Genomic DNA, 24,595 nt, shown 5'->3' with positions numbered 1-24,595 from the left:
ATGTTCCTAATGTTGAGGTCATATGAGAAATAGCTAAATTTGTACATTATTTTTTGTGGTAGTTTATTAGTTTCCCTCAGTTTTATTGATATATAATTGATATATGTCACTGTTTAAGGTGTACTGCATAATGGTTTGACTTTACATATGTTACTGCAATATGTTTAGTTAGTATCCATCATCTCATACATGTCTTAAAAAAGAAAGAAAAATGATTTTATTTCCTTGTGATGAGAACTCTTGGAATTAACAGCTTTCATATATATCATACAGGTGTGTTAACTATAGTCATCATGCTATACATTATATCCTTGGTCATTATTTATCTTGGAACTGGAAGTTTGTATATTTGACCTCTTTTTTCAATTTCCCCTTCTCCCACTCCACCTATGGGAACCACAAATGTGATCTCTTTCTATGAGTATGAGTTGTTGTTTTTTTAGCTTCCACGTATAAGTGAGATTTTTAAAAATACGTATTTTTAATGATTTCAGAGAGGAAGTGAGAGGGAGAGAGAGAGATAGAGAAACATCCATGATGAGAGAGAATCATGGATCGGCTGCCTCCTGCACGCCCCCTACTGGGGATCGAGCCCACAACCTGGGCATGTGCCCTTTACCAGAATTGAACCCAGGATCCTTGTGTCCTCAGGCCAAGGATCCATTTACTGAGCCAAACCGGCTAGGGCTGTGAGATCTTATAGTATTTGTCTTTTTCTGTCTGCCTTGAATCGGCTAATCTTTAATGAACTATCAGAAAGAAAAATTAAGAAAACAATCCCATTTACAATTGTATCAAAAAGAATAAAATATCTAGGAATAAATTTAACCAAGAAGGTAAAACTGATAAGACACTGATGAAAGATATTGAAGAAGACAAAATAAATGCAAAGATATTATGTGCTCACGTATTGTAAGAATTAACATTTTTAAACTATCCATTCTTCCTTAAGGAATCTACAGATTCAGTGCAATCCCTATCCATATTCCAATGGAATTTTCTCAGAAACACAGCAAACAATTGTAAAGTTTGTATGGAACCACAAAAGACCCCAAATAGCAAAAGCAATTTTGAGACAGAATGAAAAAGGTAGAGGCATCACAATTCCTGATTTGAAAGTATATTACAGAGCTACAGTAATCAAAACAGTAGGGTATTGGTGTAAAAATGAAGCATAGATCAATGGAAGAGAATAGAGAGCCCAGAAAGAAACCCATGCATATATGGTCAATTAATTGATAACAAAAGAGCCAAGAATATAAAATGGGGGAAGGGTAGTCTCTTTAATAAATAGTTTTGGGCACCTACTTCAGTAGCACATATCTATCTATATAAATAAAAGTCTGTTTGTTTTTTTTGGATTTTAAAAGAAAAAAAATATTTGCCTATTAGCTAGTTCTCCCTTTCTCCTTTCCTCTGTTCCTCCCTCCCTACCTTCTTTCCTTCTTTTTTCTTTTTTCTTTTTGACAGAATGACTGGTTGACCAGTCACTATGACACACACTGACCACCAGGGGCAGATGCTCAATACAGGAGCTGCCACATGGTGGTCAGTGCATTCCCAAGGCCAACCTCCTGCGGTCCCTCCCTCTGGCTGGCCAAACTCCAATAGTCCCTCCACCATGGAGGCTGGACCAGATTATCCCAGATTGGCCCTGATCAGGACTGGGTGGGAAGGCCAGGCCAAGGGACCCCCCATCCTGTGCACAAAATTGTGCACCAGGCCTCTAGTGCTAAAATAAATGCTGTTAGGAAAACTGGACAGCCATGCAAAAGAATGAAACTAGCCACTATCTTTTTTTAAAAATATATTTTATTGATTTTTCACAGAGAGGAAGGGAGAGAGAAAGAGAGTCAGAAACATCAATGAGAGAGAAACATCGATCAGCTGCCTCCGCACATCTCCCACTGGGGATGTGCCCGCAACCCAGGTACATGCCCTTGACTGGAATCGAATCTGGGACCTTTCAGTTCGCAGGCCGACGCTCTATCAACTGATCCAAACCTGTTTCGGCCTAGCCACTATCTTACACCATAAACAAAAATCCACTCAAAATAGATTAAAGACTTGAATGTAAGACCTAAAACCATAAAAACATCTAAAAGAAAACATAAGGGGTAAGCTTCTTAACATCAGTCTTGACAATAATCTTTTGGATTTGACACCAAAACACACACAGCAAAAGCAAAAATAAACAAGTGGGAATATATCAAACAAAAAAGCTTCTGTAGATCAAAGAAAACCATCAATATTTTTCTACTGAATGGGAGAAAATATTTGCAAATCATATACCTGATTAAGGGTTAATATAAAAAATATATAAAGAAGTCATACAACTCAATAGAAAAAACCCAAACAATCCAATTTAAAAATGCACAGAGCAGATGAAAAGACATATTTTTTCCAAAGAAGATATACAAATGGCCAACAGATACATGAAAAGGTTCTTAGCATCACTAATCATCAGGGAAATTCAAATGAAATAATAATGAGATATCACTTCACACATATTAGAATGCTATTATGGAAAAGACAAAAAATAAGTGTTGACAAAAATGTGGAGAAAGGAGAATCCTTGTGCACGGGGAATGTAAACTGGTATAGCCACTATGGGAAAGAGTAGGAGGTTCCTAAAAAAATTAAAAATATAACTAACACATGATCCAGTAGTTACACTTCTGGGTATTTATCTGAAGGAAAGTTAATCATTATCTCTAAAAGATATCTGCTGCACCACATTTTATAGAAGCAGTATTGAGATAGCCAAGGCATGGAAACAACAACATTGGCAAAATGCATGGATAAAGAAGATGTGGTATATACAGCGTGGGACAAAAGTAGGTTTATAGTTGTGATTATGTGAAACTGAGTTTATTCTTGTATAACAACTTATAAATTATTGCATTACTAGAGGCAAGGTGAACAAATTCATGCACGGGTGGAGTCCCTCGGCCTGGCCAGCAATTGGAGCTGTGGGAGTTTGGCTGATCATGGGAGCTTGGCTGTGGGAGTGCACTGACCATCAGAGGGAAGGTCCTGCTTTGAGCACCTGCCCCTGATGGTGCGCACATGTCATAGCTACCAGCCAGTCATCTGGTTTTAACAGTTGCTTAGGCTTTTATATGTATAGATTTTCCATATGGACAACTGTAAACCTACTTTTGCCCAATCCTGCATAGATGATGGAATATTATCCAGTCATAAAATGAGAAATCCTGTCATTTGCACCAACATGGGTGGACCTTGAGGGCATTATGCTAAATGAAATGTCAGACAGAGAAAGACAAATAATGTATAATAAGTCTAACCTGTGGAATCCAAAAAATTCTGAATACAGATAAAGAGAACAGATTAGTGGTTGCCAGAGGTGGGGTGGTGGGAGGTGGGAAAAATGGGGGAAAATGGTCAAAAGGTACACACTTCCAATTATAAGATTAATAAGTCCTACAAATGCAATATACAGCATGGCAACTATAAAAGAAAAAAGAAGGAAAGAAGGTAGGGAGTGAGGAACAGAGCAAAGGAGAAAGAAAGGGAGAACTAGCTAATAGGTAAATATTTTTTTTTCTTTTAAAATCCAAAACAATTGATGCATTCCCTTGTGTTTATGTTTTAGCATTTTTCGACTTCTCAAAGCAACCTTCCCCCAAACAAAAGCCTTTGGTTTTGGAGAAGAAAACAGAATCAGCAATTTTTCAGGTGTGTGGTGAAAATGAAACATCTGTACAAAATGCCCTCTTCTGCCTACAGAATCTGATGGAAAAGGAACAGAGTCTTTACACCAGTGAAGAGGAATGTATCAGAGACTTTGATGAAAAGGAGTATCAGGAATTGAATAAGGTGCAGAAGGACTTGAATATTTTTGTGGACTTGGACCATCAGAAACCTTTGATTAAGGTTTCAGGAATTAGCAGAGATGTGGAAAAGGCTAGAAATGCAGTTGAGGAGATGATCAAGACAGTTAGATCAGCCAAAGAGCAGGAATCCAGAGCTGATTATATCACTGAGTTTGTAGAATGGCAATATGACGACAATAACACTTTTCGTAGTTTTGACAAAATGACCAATATGAAATTGGAGGAGGCAAGAAAAAAACAGGGAAAAACAGTTGATGTCCAAATTAATAATCAGAACTACACAGTGGACGTGAAAACATGCTTTGCTACAGATGCAAACGGACACAGTTTACAAATTCAGCGCATTATGAAACCTCAAGGTGAGTCAAACTTTCACGCTTGTTATCCACTATTTTACACTTACTTTGGGCATAACACTATTTTGTACGTCTATAAACATTGTAGTCAAGTCGATAGAATTCAAGTAACTCATATGAATTAAAATAGAAAACGTATCGAGTTGGGAAGATACAGCCTGGGTGAGTCTAACATCCTGAGGATGACCATCTTAGTGGTAACATAGTCAAACCTTGCCTTTTTAAAAATTGTTTTATTGCTTAAAGTATTACAAAGGGTATTACATATGTGTCCTTTTTTCCCCCCCGCCCTTGACAATCCCCTGGTCTCCCCTACCCTCCAGTGTCTTATGTCCATTGGTTATGCTTATATGCATACAAGTCCTTCGGTAGATCTCTTACCCTCCCCTCCAGCCCCCCAACCCTCCCCGGCCTTCCCGCTGTAGTTTGACAGTCTATTTGAGGCTGCTCTGCCTCTGTATCTATTTTTTGTTCATAAGTTTATAATGGTCTTTATTATCCATAAATGAGTGAGATCATGTGGTATTTTCCTTCATTGACTGGCTTATTTCACTTAGCATAATGCTCTCCAGTTTCATCCAAGCTATTGCAAATGGTAAGAATTCCTTCTTTTTTATAGCAGCATAGTATTCCATCATGTAGATGTAGCACAGTTTTCTAATCCATTCGTCTACTGAGGGGCACTTAGGCTGTTTCCAGATCTTAGCTATGGTGAATTGTGCTGCTATGAACATAGGGGTGCATATATCCTTTCTGATTGGTGTTTCTGTTTTCTTGGGATATATTCCTAGAAGTGGGATCACAGGGTCAAATGGGAGTTCCATTTTTAGTTTTTTGAGGAAACTCCATACTGTCTTCCACAGTGGCTGCACCAGTCTGCATTCCCACCAGCAGTGCACAAGTGTTCCTTTTTCTCCACATCCTCTCCAGCACTTGTTGTTTGTTGATTTGTTGATGATAGCCAGTCTGATAGGTGTGAGATGGTACCTCATTGTTGTTTTGATTTGCATTTATCTGATGATTAGTGACTTTGAGCATGTTTTCATATGTCTCTTGGCTTTCTGAATGTCCTCTTTTGAAAGGTGTCTATTTAGGTCCTTTGCCCATTTTTTGATTGGATTGTTTATCTTCCTTTTGTTAAGTTGTATAAGTTCCCTGTAAATGTTGGAGATTAAACCCTTATCGGTGATAACATTGGCAAATATGTTCTCCCATGCAGTGGGCTTTCTTGTTGTTTTGTTGATGGCTTCTTTTTCTGTGCAGACGCTTTTTATTTTGATGTAGTCCCATTTGTTCATTTTCTCTTTAGTTTCCAATGCCCTAGGAGCTGTATCGGTGAAGAAATTGCTTTGGCATATGTCTGAGATTTTGTTGCCTTTGGATTCTTCTAGTATTTTTATGGTTTCCCATCGTACATTTAAGTCCTTTATCCATTTTGAGTTTATTTTTGTGTATGGTGTAAGTTGGTGGTCTAGTTTCATTTTTTTTGCATGTATCTGTCCAATTTTCCTAACACCATTTATTGAAGAGACTGTCTTGACACCATTGTATGCTCTTGCCTCCTTTGTCAAATTGGTTCGGGTCGATTTCTGGGTTCTCTATTCTATTCCAATGATCTATATGTCTGTTCTTGTGCTAGTACCAGGCAATTTTGAGAACAGTTGCTTTGTAATTCAGCTTGGTATCTGGTATTGAGATCTCACCTACTTTATTCATTCTCAGGATCGCTGCAGCTATTCGGGGTCTTTTTTTATTCCAGATGAATTTTTGGAGAGTTCTTTCTAGGTCTGTGAAATATGCTGTTGGTATTTTAATGGGAAGTGTGTTGAATTTATAGATTGTTGTGGGTAGTATGGACATTTTAATGATGTTGATTCTACCAATCCAAGAACATGGTATGTTCTTCCATCTGTTTATGTCTTTCTCTATCTCTTTTTTCAACGTCCTGTAGTTTTCTGAGTAGACGTCTTTTACCTCTTTAGTTAAGTTTATTCCTAGGTATCTTAATTTTTTTGGTGCGATGGTAAATGGGATTGTTTTTTTATTCTCCCTTTCTGAAAGTTCACTATTGGTGTATAGAAATGCCATAGATTTCTTGGTGTTAATTTTGTATCCTGCTACATTGCCAAATTCATATATTAAGTCTAATAGTTTTTTGATGGAGTCTTTAGGGTTTTTTATGTATAATATGTCATCTGCAGATAAGGACAGTTTTACTTCTTCTTTTCCAATTTGGATGCCTTTTATTTCTTCTTCTTGTCTAATTGCAATGGCTAATACTTCCAGTAGTATGTCTAACAGGAGTGGTGAGAGTGGGCATCCTTGTCTTGTTCCTGTTCTTAGGGGAAATGGTGTTAGTTTTTGTCCATTGAGTATGATGTTGGCTGTGGGTTTGTCATATATGGCTTTTATTATGTTGAGGTATGATCCTTCTATTCCCTCCATGCTGAGAGTTTTTATCAGAAATTGGTGTTGGATTTTGTCAGATGCTTTTTCTGCATCAATTGATATGACTGTGTGGTTTTTTTTCCTTTCAATTTGTTTATGTGATGTATCACGTTTATTCATTTGCAGATATAGTACCATCCTTGCATCCTCCCTGGGATAAATTCTACTTGGTCATGGTGTATGATCTTTTTGATGTACTGCTGGATCCACTTTGCAAAGATTTTGTTGAGGATTTTGGCATCTATGTTCATGAGGGATATTGGCCTGTAATTCTCTTTCATTGTGTGTTGTCTTTACCTGTTTTTGGTATGAGGGTGATGCTGGCTTCATAGAATGAGCTTGGAAGTGCTCCTTCCTCTTGGAATTTTTTGTAGTAGTCTGAGGAGGATAGGTTTTAGTTCTTCCTTGAATGTTTGGTAAAACTCCCCTTAAAGCCATCGGGTCCTGGGCTTTTGTTTGATGGAAGCTTTTTGATGACTGCTTCAATTTCTTCCATAGTTATCGGCCTATTGAGATTTTTAGATTCTTCCTGATTGAGTTTTGGAATATTACATTTTTCTAGGGATGTGTCCATTTCCTCCAGGTTGTCTTGTTTGTTGGAGTAGAGTTGTCCACAGTATTTTTTAACAATCATTTGTATTTGTGTGGGGTCTGTTGTTATTTCGCCTCCATCATTTCTGATTTTGTTTATTTGGGTCCTCTCGCTTTGCTTCTTGGTGAGCCTGGCTAGAGGTTCATCAATCTTGTTTATCCTTTCAAAGAACCAGCTCTTGGTTTCATTGATTTTCTGTATTGTTTTTTTAGTCTCTGTGTCATTTATTTCTCCTCTAATCTTTATTATCTCCTTCCTTCTACTCACTCTGGGGTTTTCTTGTTGCTCTCTTTCTAATTCTTTGAGTTGTAGAGTTAGATGATTTACTACCATTTTTTCTTGTTTTTTGAGATAGGCCTGTAGAGCTATAAACTTCCCTCTCAGGATTGCTTTCATTGCGTCCCATGGGTTTTGGATTGTTGTGTTTTCATTGTCATTAGTTTCCAGGATGTTTTTAATTTCTTCTTTGATCTCATTGGTAACCCAATCAATATTTAATAGCATGCTATTCAGCTTCCAAGTGTTTGAGTATTTTGGGTTGTTTTGATTGCAGTTTATTTCTAATATTATGCCATCGTGGTCTGAGATGATGCTTTTTATGATTTCAATCTTCTTGAATTTGTGGAGACTTTGTTTTTGACCCACTATGTGGTCTAGTTTTGAATGTGTCTTATGAGCACTTGAGTGGAATGTATATTCGTGGCTTTGGGGTGAAATGTTCTGAAGATGTCGATTAAGTCCTTCTGATATAGTGAGTCATTTAGGATTGCTGTTTCTTTGCCGATTTTTTGTCTGGAGGATTTATCCAGTGATGTCAGTGGTGTATTAAAGTCCCCTACCACGATTGTATTGTTGTCGATCTCTCCCTTGATATCTTCCAGGAGTGTTTTTATGAATTTGGGTGCTCCTGCATTGGGTGCATATATGTTTATCAGGGTTATATCCTCTTGTTTTATTGATCCGTTTAGTATTATGAAGTGGCCTTCCTTATCTCTTGTTATGGCCCTCACTTTGCAGCCTATTTTGTCAGATATAAGTATTGCTACCCCAGCTTTTTTTTTCATTTCCATTTGCCTGAAAGATATTTTTACATCCCTTCACTTTCAGTCTGTGTGAGTCCCTTATTCTGAGGTGGGTCTCTTGTAGACAGCAAATATATGGGTCATGGTTTTTTATCTATTCAGCCACTCGATATCTTTTGATTGGAGCATTTAGTCCATTTACGTTTAAAGTTATTATTGAAAGATACTTGTTTGTAGCCATTTTTATTTTTTGTGCCTGTTTTGTTTCTTATCTTTGTATTTCTTCTTTTCACACCAGTCTCTTTAGCTTTTCTTGCATTGCTTTCTTGGTGGTGATAAACTCCCTTAGCCTTTTTTTGTCTGTGAAGCTTCTTATTTCCCCTTCAATTTTGAATGATAGCCTTGCTGGATAGAGTATTCTTGGTTTCAGTCCTTTGCTTTGCATCACTTTGTAAATTTCCATCCATTCTTTTCTGGCCTGATGTGTTTCTGTTGAGAAATCATTTGATAATCTAATGGGAGATCCCTTGTATGTAACTTTCTGTCTCTCTCTTGCAGCCTTTAAGATTCTCTCTTTGTCCTGAACATTTACCATGGTGATTATGATGTGTCTTGGTGTGGGTCTTTTTGGGTTCACCTTGTTTGGGACTCTCTGGGCTTGTGTGACTTTTTTCTTCCCCACCTCAGGGAAGTTTTCTGATATTATTTCTTCAAATCGGTTTTTCTAACCCTTGTTCCTCTTTCTATTGTGCTGGCACCCCTATTATTCGTATGTTGTTTCGTTTCATGTTGTCCCATAGCTCCCTTAGGTTCTCCTACTGTCTTTTAATTTTTTTCTCCAATTGCAGTTCAGTTTTGGGTGTGTTTTGCTTCCTTGTCTTCTAATTCGCTAATTCGGTGCTCTGCTTCTCCTAGTCTACTGTTGAAACTTTCAATGGTGTTTTTTATTGCAGCTATATCACTCTTCATTTCTTCTTGGTTCTTACATAATTTGTTGATTTTTTCATCTGTTTCTTCTTGCTTCTTGCATAAGTTGTTGATTTTTTCCTCCATCCGGTTTATGCATTCTAGGACCCTTAATCTGAATTCCTTTTCTGTCATGCTGAATGCCTCTGTTTCACTTAGCTGCTTTTCTGGCGAGTCCTCCTTTTCTTTCCTTTGGGGGTTTCTTTGTCCTGCCATGTTTGATCTCACTGACCTATCTAGATGTTGAGTCGTTCAGGGGCTACTCCTTGGGTGGCAGTGGCTTCTCAGGCTGTGGTTGCTTCTCGGGTGTTTGTGGTAGCAGCTGCTCCTCAGTTGGCAGCAGCTCCTCTGGTGGGTGCTGTTCACAGCTGTGGTGGCTCCTCTGGCTGGTGGAGGGAGGCTTCACACATAGCTGCTGTTCCTCAGACAGAGGGTGTGCTGATCACAAGGCTGCTGTTCCTTGAATGGGGGTGGGCTACACACGCAGCTCCTACTCCTTGAACTGGGGAGGACTGCTACGTGGCTGTTGATGCTTGGATGGGGGCTGGCTGCGCGCTGCTGTTGTTCCTCTGATGTGGTGGGCTGCTTGTGGGGCTACTGCTCCTAGGACTTGGACAGGTTGATTGCAAGTCTGTTGCTCCTCGGCCGGGGTTGGGCTGCTTGCGAGGCTGCTGCTCCTTGGACGGGAGTGAGCTGCACACGTGGCTGCTCCTCCTCAGATGGGGATGTGCCACTCACCCGGCTGCTGCTCGTCGGACAGGTGCAGGCTGTTGTGGCTCTGCTCCTCAGACCGGTGCGTCTTGTGCAGGGCTGCTGCTTCTTGGACGTGGGCAGTGCTCATGTGGCTGCTGCTCCTCGGACCGGGGTGGGCTGCTGCTGCTCCTCGAATGGGGCCAGGCTGCTCGCAGAACTGCTGCTCCTCGGATTTGGCAGGCTGCTTGTGTGGCTGCTGCTGCTTGGACAAGGGCAAGATGCTTGTGCAGCTGCTGCTTCTTGGACTAGTGCAGGGTGTACGCAGCTGCTGCTCCTCGGATGGGGGCAGGTTGTACTGGGCTGCCGCTCCTCAGACGTAGGAAGACTGCTCGTGCGGCTGCTGCTTCTCGGACAGGTTGCACTGCTCGCGTGGTTGCTCCTCTTCAACCAGGGAAGCGGGCCGCTCACACAGCTGCTGCTCCTTGGACAGGGGCAAGCCACATGAGGCTGCTGCTCTTAGGCTCCACACTGGCTGATCATGGCGCTGATGCTCACGTGGTTGAAAAAATAATGTGAAAAGAAGTAGGAAATAAAGAACAAACAAAAAAAAGGAGAACAAAGAAAAAAGCAAAAAAAAAAGGCTAACAAAATAATAATAATTAAAAAATAAAAATGAAAAATTGAAATGTCATTCCTTTGGCTGGCTTAAGATCCCAGTTTTCTGGAATGCCTGTGATTTTTTTTTGTTGTTGTTGTTGTCGTTGTCATTGTTGTTGTTGTTGTCATTGCTGGGACTCAAACCTTGCCTTTTTGTAGTTCACAAGCTTCCTAGAGCCAGTTCTTCTGGGAGGTAATGGCTGCTTCAGTCGGGAGCGGGACAGTCTTGAGCTTTAACAAAAAGTGGCCCAAGGTTTTATTTAGAACAAAAGGAAGAAGACAGCCTGCTCAGAAAGTGGGCACTTTCTGCCTCTGTGATTGGTACCCAGAGAGGCCCCAGAGCCTGCAGGATCTCCCAGAGGTAACTGCCTCCTCTGCCCTGAAAATAAAGTTCCTAGACACACACATAGGAAGCAGCCTACGATTCTCTGACTGGATCTGCTTCTGTGAAGGGAATGCTTATCTCATATTGAGGTGAGACAGACTTCCAACCACAGAAGTCCCTCACTGAAAACTAGAAAAATGGCTTCCTTTTCAGTACATTCTCTTCATCTTTTGGGAGATCAGTTGGAATGAATTCCTCATACCCTGAGCAAGCCTGGGTCAATGAGAACTCAAGAATAAAATTTCATTTAGCAGAAGAGGAGATGGAGTTGCAACCACAAACTGCCACATAGCAAAACCCACCCACCCACTCAACTAAGGATGTTGTGAAGAATAATGAAAGAACAGATGTGGATGGCCTTGTGGTGGGAGCTCTAGCAAAAATCCATGCATTTGTTAACAAGAGAATAGCGACTATTTAAAACATCGCAGGGAATAATTGATTATTGAATTATGACAGATTGGAGACTGAGCAGAATATGCAGTGTAGTCACACTACACCAGCACTTCTCATATCTGGGCATGATAAAAACTTGTGAAGATGTAGGGACACAGGTCCATCCTTCAAAGATTTTGATAAGCATTAGAGTTGGTTCTCTGGTGGTCTGTGGTCTATGCTTTGAAAAACTTTCTCCTAGAAATATAAGATATGTATTGAATACATTGAATCAGGAGCTTGTAAAAGAAGAACACACATGCTATTCGGTTTTTTGAAGCATACCAGGGAGGGAGACTGTGTAGATGAGCCTTCCTAGGTACAGAGTGTCCTCAAATGTCTACTTTGCAGTTGAGATCCCTGGACACTGGAGTGATATGAAGCAGCAGCGTGTCTGTCTGGTTGAGCTACAGCCTGGCCAACCAGAATACAGCAAAGTGGCAGATGCCTTCAATCAGACCTGCTCACAATTCAAGATAGAGAAGGTAAGCATTCTGATGACATGGAGTTTCTTAATGGTGAAAATAAAGGGTATCATGTTTCTGGATAAATACATTTATATTTACTTCCTATCATATTTTTAACCCAGAATTAGAATATTTCATGGTAATTAGATTTTAGATTCTAGATTTTCCTCATCTCCCCATAATTCCTGAGACATTAGTACTGAGATTTTTGAGTCAGTTATTACAAGGTAACAGATTGCAATATGATATTAGAATACTGAAGACATATATTTCCTTTGTGAAGCAAGCTAATAAAAATTCAAAGTATGGCTTCAAAGTTGGAGTTGATAAGAAGCATACCACCACAGAGAGACAGGTGAAGGGTCCTCAGGGTTGGGTTATGTGCCTTTGTCCCAATGTTCGCAGGCCAACAGTGCTTGCTTCTTTAGTAGACCCACTGGTCCTTTCACTGTTCATCTCATTTACTAGTATTTTGACATCTCCTACTCTTAAAAATTAATTTTTCTATTTGAAATTTGTGTTCTTTCTTGACTTCTATGGCAATAATACTTTGAAGTTTTCTTCTTCATTAATTAATTCGTTATCACTGGTATCTGTTTCTCCTCCAAAGCTCTCATCCTAGCATTACCCACAGGATTTATACTTTGGTCTTTCTGTCTCTGCACTTCACCAGGGAATGTTTTTACCCTTCATGGATGCAGCTATTATTTTAATGTCAATAGCTCTCAAATCAACATATCACCAACCTGGATCTTTGACTCTAGCTCTAGAACATATTCCCAGTGGACTAAGAATATCTCCACTTGATTATGTATCTGCTATATCAATTTCCTAAAACTTAACTCATCATCTCATAGTAATTATCTTCCCCTCCCTTCTTTTTTCTGATCTAGGTTCCACCACATCCTGAGTAAAGCTAGAGAATTTTTTTGTCTAGTTTTACATATGTCTTCTTTTTTCCTGATTGACCACCCAAAGCTAGAGATTTTTGAGTTCCTTCTCTTCATCCATAATAATGAGTGTGCCAATAAGGCCTACAATTCCTGTCTTTGCAAATTTTTTTTTACTTTCTATTTGCATGGCCACAACTGTTCTTTAGAACTGGGGCCACGCCCCAAACTCCAATGTGAGGGGTTGCTCTGATGAACTCCAGCTGCTTCTCCCAAGAGAGTGAACCTGGGACAAGTGCATTTATATGTTAAGTGACTGGAGAACACCAAAGTCTTAGCATCGCTCCAGACTTCAGAGGCCTAATTCTCAGCCTGACCTCCCTGTGCTGTGCAGTCAGACTACATTGCTATTTACTGCCCTGGCCTGGAATCCTGATTTCCTCCATTATGTTGTCACCCTTCTGTTGCCAATTCAAGGGTGCCAGTGCCTTTTGGTCCCCTTTGTGGTACTCAATCCCATTATGTCTATTCATGTAGTTAAGCACATAATAATTCAAAAAAGTTTTGAAATGTCCTAAGAGATATATACCAGAGAGAAACCAAGATAGTGGCTAAGGAAAACGCTGCCACTTGCATCCTCCCACAACCACATCAAAATTACAACTAAAATACACAACAACCATCATTCAGAACCACCTGAAATCTGCTGAATGGAAGTCCTACAACTAGAGAATTAAAGAAGAAAGCACCCTGAGACTGTCAGAATGGGCTGGTCTGACACCCACCTGTGGCATGTTTTTAATCGGGAGGGAGGGATATCCTGGTTGAGGAGGACTCCCATGAGGAACAAGAGGTCCCAGCCCAATACCAGGCCCCAAGCCCAGGGTTCCAGTGCTGAGAAGAGAACTCCCCATGACATCTATCCAGCTGTAAAACCCAGCAGACATTGTGTCTGAGTGACACGGAGGCTACTGGAATCCCAGGCAGTTCCTCTTAAAGGGCCCATGCATGGACTTAGACTCATTACTTCTGAGCTCCAGCGCTGGGGCAGCAGCATGAAAGGATCAAGGGACATATGGGGACATAAATTGTCTGGCAGCAGGGCAACCATCTTCTCCCTCCTTCTTTTGGTTATTGTTGGCATCCCTAACCCTTTTCCTTTTCAACTTCCTATAACTGTGTATTTAGGATAATAGCATATACTTGAGTTTTGTTTTTTTATTCATCAATTTGGAGCATTTTTACCTTTTAAAAATATGTTTTTTAATGATATCAGAGAGAAGAAGAGAGAGAGAGATAGAAACATCAGTGATGAGAGAGAATCATTGATTGGCTGCCTCCTGCACATTCTCTACTGGGGATAGAGCCCACAACCCAGGCATGTGCACTTACCAGAATCAAACCTCAGCCTTCTGGTTCAAGGGTGGATGCTCAAACACTGATCCACCCTGGCTGGGTCAGTCTTTATCTTTTAAATTGAGTACTTAGTCTGTTTAATGAATTTACTGATATGTTTGGGTTTAAACATGCCATATTAATCTTTTTTCTTATGTATCACTTGTACTCTGCTCCTTTTCTCTCTTTTCCTGCCTTATATTACATTAAGTATTTTTATCATTTCATTTTTATGCCCTATTAAAATGTTCATTATATATCCTATTATAATCCTGTCATTGGTTACTTAGGGATTATTAAACTCTAGTGCAAATTTCCCAAACAATGCAGTCAACTTTGAACACTTTAAACACATTTATCCCTCTTGTCTCTTGTACTACTATTAACTGTATTTTCATTCTATGTATATTTGAAACCCTATAAAACATTTTAATTTTTTAATACAGTCATTGTATATTTACCCTTGTAGCTCACTGTCCTTCCATTCTTCTTGCATTTTCATGCCTACACCTTGGGATCATTCTCCTTCTGGTTTTACTTTTCTTTAGGGTGTAGATCTGGTTGTGATGTTTCTGGTAGTCTAGTTTTTGTCTGAAAATATCTTCATTTCACTTTCATTCTTTTGAAAGATATTTTTGCTAGGTGTAGAGTTCTTCACCTAGTCTTCTAAGTCAGTTATTTTCTTTAAGCACTTTGAAGGTGTATTCTATTATCATCTGACTTTTTCCCCCCACTCTGCACTGCCCCTTCTATCTTGGAACTTGGTCCATCAAATCCTTGCTGCCTTCAAACAGCTATCCTCCCCACCCCCAAGCCCTTCTAATAGTTGTTGGCAAGAGGATTGGTCTGATACAAATAGTTTACTTCAGCCAGAAGCCTGCAGCTAACATAATCCTACTAAGTAAAGTTTTAAGATTTATTTGCAGTGTTTTTTTAACCTTATAATTTATCACATTAGGAATATAGAATCAGATTGCTGTTTTCAAAACTTCTTGAAGTAATTGTTTTCTTTGTGTGGTTATTAAATTTGAGAAAGCTGGGTGCTAGCTTCAGCAGCTCCTATACTAAGAAAAAGGTGAGGAGCAAGAATGAAAAGACTAAGGAGTAAGAATTATTTCAAAACTCTAAGATGAAATTTTTAAGGCTTTTGGAAGATGAGAAAAAAGAAATAAAATTTAAGGTAAATAGAAACAAAATGAAAGACAGTTTAAAGATTAGAAACTTAATTGTAGATAAAAAGAAAAATAAAATTTAAAATCACAAATCAGATTAACAGAGAGCATGATAATGCAGAGACTTTGAGCTAGAGGTCAAGCTGTATCTTAATGAAAAAATAGGAATCCTAAAACTGAAAAAAACAAACCAACCAAAAGATGGCAGGTAACAGTATTCGAACTGAGAGTCCTTTAGAATAGAAGAAGATTCTGACAACTTTATGGAACTACCACTACCTATTGATTAGGGAAGTTCTGAGGCTGATCTGCAATCCAGGATCCAAGGAGTTTTCATTGAATTTGCTGAATTTTTACTTATAAAAAATAGTGGTCATGCCCTGGCCAGTGGTGGGTCCATTGGTTGGAGTGCCATCTGGAACACCAAAAGGTTTTGGGTTTGATTCCTGGTGGGGGCACATACGTAGGTTGTGGTTTTGAGTCTTCTTTGGGCACATATGGGAGGCAATAGATCGATGTTTCTCTTTCATATAAATGCCCTCCCACACCTATCTCTATCTCTATCTATCTCTATCTATCTCTATCTCTATCTCTATCTCTATCTCTATCTCTATCGCTATCTCTATCTCTGTCTTTTTACCTTTCCTCTCTCTAAACATATCCTCAGGTGAGGGTTAAAACAACAAAAAAATAGTGATCATGTTTCATTTGCTGTATCTGCCACAGACCCTTGGCACTAACAGAATTTTTTTCCTTATTGATTTGCAGATTGAGAGAATCCAGAATCGAAGTCTCTGGCAGTTCTACCAGACAAAGAAAAAAACCATGGATGACAAGAATGGCCATACACAAAATGAGCAGCTGCTCTTCCATGGGACAGATGCTGACTCCTTGCCACATGTCAATCAACATGGCTTTAACCGCAGTTATGCAGGAAAGAATGGTAAGGAAGTAAGTCACGTGGCTGCTCCAAAGGAGGTCTCACCCAAGAGAAGCCAAGCTGGCTCAGGGGTCCCGCGGATTGCATTGTGCTCCCTCATGGCTCATGGGTGCAGCCAAAGTTTCAGGTCAGACTCACTATGTTTCCTCCCAAAGGGGCTGACTAGCCCTTTGAGGTGGAGGAATGATTTTTAAAAATCAAAAACACACAATTTTTTTTTTTTTAAAGAGGCTTTAGAGGAAAAATGGCGACCGGCAGGAAGGTAGAGAGGGAGAGAATGTGAGAGCGCAAGGAAGTTATAGAGGAGTGTGTGGACGCATGTGGTGTGTGTGTATGACCTAGGAACAGTTAGATTCTGCAGGTCTTCTAAGGGGCTGCTAAACCAGGCAGTCTTAGGCAGCAGAGCCCCACTCCCTGCGCGGACACTCCTGGGCGGGCAGCACGGGCACAGCGACCACGCCATCTTGGGAAACAGAGCTGCTTGAGACTAGGATCCTGGCCTCAGCACCACCCAGTCTGATCTCAGATGCATACCAGGACCCTGCAGCCACTGGAGACAGAGACCTGTGACCACAGCTACAGACCTGTGGACACCAAAAGTTCAGAAATCCCCGTGGCAGATCCATGAGTAACAGAGCCCATTGCCCCTCCCCGCAGGCTCGCGGGCAGTGCCATAGTAACTGATAGACCCACCCCTTGCCCGGGCCTCAGTGCTGCTACAGGAACTTAAGCCTGGAAGTGCGGGAGAACCTTGGAACTGGTCCCGTGAGCACTGCCGGCTTCAGAGCACTGCTGGCTTCGGAGCCCTGGGCTGGGAGCAATCAGGCGAACACCAGGAACTGGTCCTGCCTGCACTGACTGCTCCAGGAGCCCTGGGCTGGGAGCAAATGTGCAAACACTGGGAATTTGTCCCGCATAGTGCGGGGCCCAGGAACCACGATTCTCTGGACAGGAGGCAGCACCAAACACCAGTGACTTGACTGTGTTTCTTATCACCTGCACCTGAGATCCCTGACTCCCTATGCATTCATACTAAGAGCCAGTGACTCCACTTCTTGGTGCAAGGGCACACAGGGACCCTGATTCTCAATGCGAGGTCCCCCGAAGCAACAGAGACTCTGATACTGGATTCTTGGGGAACTCTGATTCCTGGTGCACCCTAGGGGGCGCTGATTTTCAACACGCTCCAGGGGGGTCTCTGTTTCAGCACCGTGCAGGCAGGGTCCCTGATTCTAAGGGCACGCATGAGGACACATTGAGCGCTGGCAACACTGACTCTGAATGAGCCTGGTTCCCACCAAGAAACAACAACAACACATCTTAGTGTCAGAGCTCTTCAGTGACACTAGGGTGGTGTGAGGCTCCCACTGCACACGGCCCAGGCCCATGCAACTCGGTGTTTGAACCATCGGGAGATAATCAGAATGAAGAGACGACACAACACCCAGAGGAAAGACAATGAGTAGTCGCCAAGAAAGGAAATTAATGAAGTTGAAGCATGCAACATGACAGAAAAAGAATTCAGAATAATGGTTGTACAATTCATTCACCAGATGGATGAGAAAATCAACAACCTATGCAAGAATCAGGAAGAAATTAAAAGTGATATAGCTACAATCTAAAACACCATGGAAAGTTTCAAAAGCAGACTAGAAGAAGCAGAGGACTGAATTAGTGAGTTAGAAGATAAGGCAGAGAAACAAGCTCAATCTGAACAGCAAATGGGGAAAAAAATTAAAAAGCAGGAGGAGAGCCTAAGGGAGCTTTGGGACAACATGAAATGAAGTAACATATGCATAATAGGGCTGCAAGAAGGACAAGAAGAGCAGCAAGGATTAGAAAATCTATTTGAAGAAATAATGACAGAAAACTTCCCAGATATGGGGAAGAAAAAAGTTACACAAGTATAGAGAGTCTCAAGCAAGATGAACCCCAAAAGACCCACACCAAGACATGTCATAATAACAATGGCAAATGTACAAGACAAAGAGAGAATCTTAAAGGCTGCAAGAGAGAAACAGAGAGTTACCTACAAAGGATCCCCCATCAGATTATCAAATGATTTCTCAACAGAAACACATCAAGCCAGAAGGGAATGGGAGGAGGTATACAAAATGTTGCAAAGCAAAGGACTGAATCCAAGAATACTCTATCCAGCAAGACTCTCAATCAAAATTGAAGGAGAAATCAGGAGCTTTGCAGACAAAAAAAGGCTAAGGGGTTTATCACTACCAAGCCAGCACTGCAAGAAATGCTAAAAGAAATGCTGTAAACAGAATAAATAAAAAGGTAAGAAAGAACACAGGCACGAAAATAGAAATGAATCCAAGCATATACCTTTCAATAATAACTTTAAATGTAAACGGACTAAACGCTCCAATCAAAAGACATCAAGTGGCTGAATGGAAAAAAAGACATGACCCATATATACGCTGTCTACAAGAGACCCACCTCAGAAAAAGGCTCACACAGACTGAAAGTGAAGGGATGGAAAAATATCTTTCAGGCAAATGGAAATGAAAAAAAAGCTGGGGTACCAATATTTATATCTGACAAAATAGACCTCCAAGTGAAGGCCATAAGAAGAGATAAGGAAGGCCACTTCATAATATTAAAGGGATCAATAAAACAAGAGGATATAACCCTGATAAACATATATGTACCCAATGCAAGAGCGCCCAAATCCATATAAAACCTCCTGGAAAATAACAAGGGAGAGATCAACAACAACACAATCATAGTTGGGGACTTAAACACACCACTGACATCACTGGATAAATCCTCCAGACAAAAAATCAGCAAAGAAACAGAAATCCTAAATGACTCACTAGATCAGATGGACTTAATTGACATCTTCAGAACATTTCACCCCAAAGCCACGGAATATACGTTCTTCTCAAGTGCACATGGGACATCTTCAAAAATCGACCACATATTGGGTCCCAAACAAAGTCTCCCCAAATACAAGAAGATTGAAATCATACGAAGCATCTCCTCAGATCACAATGGCATAATATTAGAAATAAACCACAATAAAAACAACCGAAAAAACTCAAACACTTGGAAGCTGAATAGCATGTTACTAAATAATGATTGGGTTATCAGTGAGATCAAAGTAGAAATTAAAAACACCCTGGAAGCTAATGACAATAACAGTACAACAACCCAAAATATGGGACATAATGAAAGCAGTCCTGAGAAGGAAGTTTATAGCACTACAGGCCTACCTCATAAAACAAGAAAAAATGATAGTAAATCATTTAACTCTACAACTCAAAGTATTAGAAAGAGAACAACAACAAAAAAGCCCAGAGTGAGCAGAAGGAAGGAGATAATAAAGATTAGAGCAGAAATAAATGACATAGAGACCAAAAAAACAATACAAAAGATCAATGAAAGCAAGAGCTGGTTCTTTGAAAGGATAAACAAGATTGATGAGCGTCTAGCCAGGCTCACCAAGAAGCAAAGAGAGAGGACTTAAATAAACAGAATCAGAAATGAAAGGGGCGAAATAACAACAGACCCCTCAGAAATTCAAAGAATTGTTAAAAAATACTATGAACAACTCTACTCTAACAAACTAGATGACCTGGAGGAAATGGACATATTCCTAGAAAAATACAATCTTCCAAAACTCAATCCAGAGGATTCTAAAAATCTCAACAGGCCAATAATGATGGAAGAAATTGAAGCAGTCATCAAAAAGCTCCCAGCAAACAAAAGCCCGGGGCCAGATGGCTTCACAGGGGAGTTTTACCAAATATTCAAGGAAGAACTAAAACATATCCTCCTCAGACTATTACAAAAAAATTCAAGAAGGAACACTTCCCAGCTCATTCTATGAAGCCAGCATCACCCTAATACCAAACCAGATACAGACAACACAATGAAAGAGAATTATAGGACAATATCCCTCATGAACATAGACTCCAAAATACTCAACAAAATTCTAGCAAATCGGATCCAGCAATACATCAGAAAGATCATACACCATGACCAAGTAGGATTCATCCCAGGGATGCAAGGATAGTACAATATCCACAAATCAATAAACGTGATTCATCACATAAACAAATTGAGAGATAAAAACCACATAGTCATATAAATTGATGCAGAAAAAGCTTTGGACAAAATTCAACACCCTTTCTTGATAAAAACTCTCAGCAAGGTAGGAATAGAAGGATCAACATAATAAAAGCCATATATAACAAACCCACAGCCAACATCATAATCAATGGGCAAAAACTAAAACCATTTTCCCTAAGAACAGAAACCAGACAGGGATGCCCCATCTCATCACTCCTGTTCAGCAAAGTACTGGAAGTACTAGCCATTGCGATCAGACAAGAAGAAGAAATAAAAGGCATCCAAATTGGAAAAGAAGAAGTAAAACTCTCCTTATTTGCAGATGACATGATACTGTACATAGAAAACCCTAAAGAATCCATCAAAAAATTATGAGAGATAATAAATGAATTCGGTAATGTAGCAGGATACAAAATTAATGCCAAGAAATCTTCGACATTTCTTTACACCAATAGTGAACTTACAGAAAGGGAGACTAAAAAAGCAATCCCATTTACCATCGCACCAAAAAAATTAAGATACCTAGGAATAAACTTAACTAAGGAGGTAAAAGACTTGTATGGAAAAAACTACAGGACACTGAAAAAAAAGATAGAGGAAGACATAAACAGATGGAAGAACATACCGTGTTCCTGGATTGGTAGAATCAACATCATCAAAATGTCCATACTACCCAAAGCAATCTATATATTCAATGCAATTCCCATTAAATTACCAATGGCATATTTCACAGATCTAGAACGAACATTCCAAAAATTCATCTGGAATAAAAAAAAAGACATCGAATAGCTGCAGCAATCCTGAGAAAGAAGAACAAAGTAGGTGGTATCTAAATACCAGATATCAAACTGTATTACAAAGCCACTGTTCTTAAAACAGCTTGGTACTGGCACAAGAACAGACATATAGATCAATGGAATAGAATAGAGAACCCAGAAATCGACCCAAAGCACTATGCCCAATTAATATTTGACAAAGGAGGCAAGCGCATACAATGGAGTCAAGACAGTCTCTTCAATAAATGGTGTTGGGAAAATTGGACAGATACATGCAGAAAGATGAAACTAGACCACCAACTCACACCATACACAAAAATAAATTCAAAATGGATAAAAGACTTAAACATAAGACGGGAAACCATAAAAATACTAGAGGAATCCATAGGCAACGAAATAGCAAACATATGTCGAAGGAATTTCTTCTCTGATAATGCTCCTAGGGCAATGGAAACTAAAGAGAAAATAAACAAATGGGACTATATTAAAATAAAAAGCTTTTGCACAGCAAAGGAAACCATCAACAAAACAACAAGAGGACCCACTGTATGGGAGAACATATTTGCCAATGATATCACCGATAAGGGTTTAATCTCCAACATTTACAAGGTACTCATGAAACTTAATAATAGGAAGATAAACAATCCAATCAACAAATGGGCAATGGACCTAGATAGACACTTTTCAAAAGAGGACATACAGAGGGCCGAAAGACATATGAAAACATGCTCAAAGTCACTAATTATATGAGAGATGCAAATCAAAATGACTATGCGGTATCACCTCACACCTGTCAGAATGCCTATCATTAACAAATCAACAAACAACAAGTGTTGGAGAGGATGTGGAGAAAAAGGAACCCTTCTGCACTGCTGGTGGGAATGCAGACTGGTGCAGCCACTGTGGAGAACAGTATGGAGCTTCCTCAAAAAACTAAAAATGGAACTCCCATTTGACCCAGTGATCCCACTTCTAGGAATATATCCCAAGAAGCCAGAAACACCAATCAGAAAGGATATATGCACTCCTATGTTCATAGCAGCACAATTCACCATAGCTAAGATTTGGAAACAGCCTAAGTGCCCATCAGCAGATGAGTGGATTAAAAAACTGTGGTACATCTACACAATGGAATACTATGCTACGGTAAAAAAGAAGGAACTCCTGCCTTTTGCAACAGCTTGGATGGAACTGGAGAGCATTATGCTAAGTGAAATAAGCCAGTCAGAAAAAGATAAATACCACATGATCTCACTCATTTGTGGACTATAGAGAACAACATAGACTGATGAACAGGGACAGATCCAAAGACAGAGAAACAACATTCAGACTATTAATCCCCAGAGGGAATGTAGGGGAGGGTGGGGGTAAGGGAAAGAGATCAATCAAAGGACTTGTATGCATGCATATAAGCCAAACCAATGGACATGGACAACAGGGGGATGAAAGCATGAGTCAGGGGCGGAGGGTTAATGGGGGGGGGGGGGGGGGATGAGGACACATTTGTAATTCCTTAACTAATAAAGAATTTAAAGATAAAAAAGAGGCTTTAGAGAGAATTGAACATTATATTAACATTATTTGACATATTGAGTCAATACATCAAATTATAGACAAATTGAAATTCTTAAAACTGTTGTTTTTCTTTTCACAGCTACGAAATACGGAAAGGGAACCTACTTTGCTGTCAAGGCCAGTTATTCTGCCCGTGATACTTACTGCAGACCAGACGCAAATGGGAAAAAGCATATGTACTATGGGCGCGTGCTTACTGGATTGTACACACTTGGAAATCCTTCATTACTTGAACCTCCTCCAAAAAATCCTAAAAATCCTCTTGACCTGTATGATACTGTCACAGATAATGTGAGCACTCCAAGTTTATTTGTGGTATTTTATGACTACCAGGCTTACCCAGAATACCTCATTACTTTTAAAAAATAACATTTTGGAGGGTTGAACCAAGATGGAGACATTGGTAAACACTGGAAATTGCTGCCTCGCACAATCACTTCAAAACTTCGACTAAAAGACAAAATGGACATCATCCAGAACCACAGGAAGGCTGGCTGAGTGGAAATTCTACAACTAGAAGGAAAGAGAAAAGCACACTGAGATACAGAGGAGGTGGGAAGTAAAGTGCAGAGGTATAGATGCGCACGTGGAAAGGACTGACAACTGAGGGCGCGGCTGTCTTTTTCAATTGGGTGGGAGTCTCAAGCTCCCGACTGCTCTGAACTCTGGTTCCGGGTGAGTCTCTGGGGACTCAGACTCATACGGGGAGAAACTGGACTGTCTGGCATCGGGCGGGACTCGAGGGAGGCTTTCTCTCAGAGGTGCATGCAGCAATTACTGTGGGACACTGAGACCTGGGGCCTCTTAGGGCAGGGCTGAGGATCAGCCATAGCTGTTTGCTCCACCCTGTTGATTCCCTGAGACCCCGCCCCACCCAAGCTGTGCATAGAGTCTTTTGCATATGAATGGTCTGGCACTTTGCAATCTAAAATTACCTAACAAACTTCAGCTGGGTCAGAGAGACCCAGAATATCCAAAAGAAGGCCCAAGGCCCCACAGCAGCTTGCATTGCTTCACAGCTGGACCTCATCTGGGCACCTCCAAACCCCAAACAAAGAAGAGGAATCTGCAGATCTCTCTGTAGCTCCTGCAGTGTAGCCTCAGGCAGAGGCTAAATTAGCACCTCATTAGAGATCCAAGAGCCAGTATACCCAGTGTTCAGAGTGGGACCATCCAGATTACAACTCCTCAGATCCATAAGGGACACACTCAGGAGGCAGACTCAGTGAGCACCAAAGCCCCACTGAAGCAAGTCTTGCCCCAGAAGGGTGTCTCCAGCACAGTTCTCCCACCGTAGACACAGCTGATTCTCACAGCCAATTGGCCTGGAGGTCAATTCCTCCCAGTGATACCTACAACAATCAAGGCTTAACTACAACAAGACTGTGCACAAAGCCCGCAAAGGGGTGCACCAAGAGTGTCCACCTCAGGTAATTGGGGAGGCTGAACCACTGGGCCCTATAGGACACCTAGCACACAAAGCCACTCTATCAACACAGGGAAGCAGCCAAAATGTGGAGACAAAGAAACAGGTCACAAATGACAGAAATGGAGAAAAGCAAATTGCTGGATATAGAGTTCAAAACCATGGTTATAAGGTTTTTCAAGAAGTTTCCAGAAACCACCAATAAATTTAGTGAGATCCTCAATATGTCTTGTGAAACCCTCAAGGATATGAAAAGGACCAACTAGAAATTAAGCATACACTTACCGAAATAAAGAATAATATACAAAGATCCAACAGCAGACTAGAGGATCACAAGAATCAAGTAAAAGATTTCAAATACTAAGAAGGAAAAAACACCCAACAGAAAAAACAAAAAGAAAAAAGAATCCAAAAATATGAAGATAGTGTAAGGAGCCTCTGGGACAACTTCAAGAGT

General features: G+C 40.3%; 1 protein-coding gene across 4 annotated transcripts in view; it reads left to right on the top strand.

Annotated features, from left to right (window-relative positions):
• The window catches only part of LOC132230335 (protein mono-ADP-ribosyltransferase PARP14-like), a 181,123-nt gene extending 157,899 nt beyond the window's left edge, over nucleotides 1-23,224 (top strand). For 2 of the 4 annotated variants that reach the window (XM_059687652.1, XM_059687651.1), the window contains 4 exons: nucleotides 3,617-4,216; nucleotides 11,763-11,896; nucleotides 16,104-16,278; nucleotides 22,792-23,224. In XM_059687652.1, coding sequence (XP_059543635.1) covers nucleotides 3,617-4,216; nucleotides 11,763-11,896; nucleotides 16,104-16,278; nucleotides 22,792-23,081 — 1,199 coding nt within the window. In that variant the 3' untranslated portion in view covers nucleotides 23,082-23,224. The remainder of the gene's footprint in view (nucleotides 1-3,616; nucleotides 4,217-11,762; nucleotides 11,897-16,103; nucleotides 16,279-22,791) is intronic. The other 2 variants (XM_059687653.1, XM_059687654.1) reach the window with 2 other exon arrangements.
• The last annotated feature ends 1,371 nt before the right edge of the window (nucleotides 23,225-24,595 follow it).

Source organism: Myotis daubentonii, chromosome 3 (assembly GCF_963259705.1).
Source record: "Myotis daubentonii chromosome 3, mMyoDau2.1, whole genome shotgun sequence".
In the NCBI taxonomy this organism is placed as follows: Eukaryota; Metazoa; Chordata; class Mammalia; order Chiroptera; family Vespertilionidae; genus Myotis; species Myotis daubentonii.
Note: the sequence above shows the minus strand (reverse complement) of the source record. Positions and strands in the feature narration are given on the sequence as shown.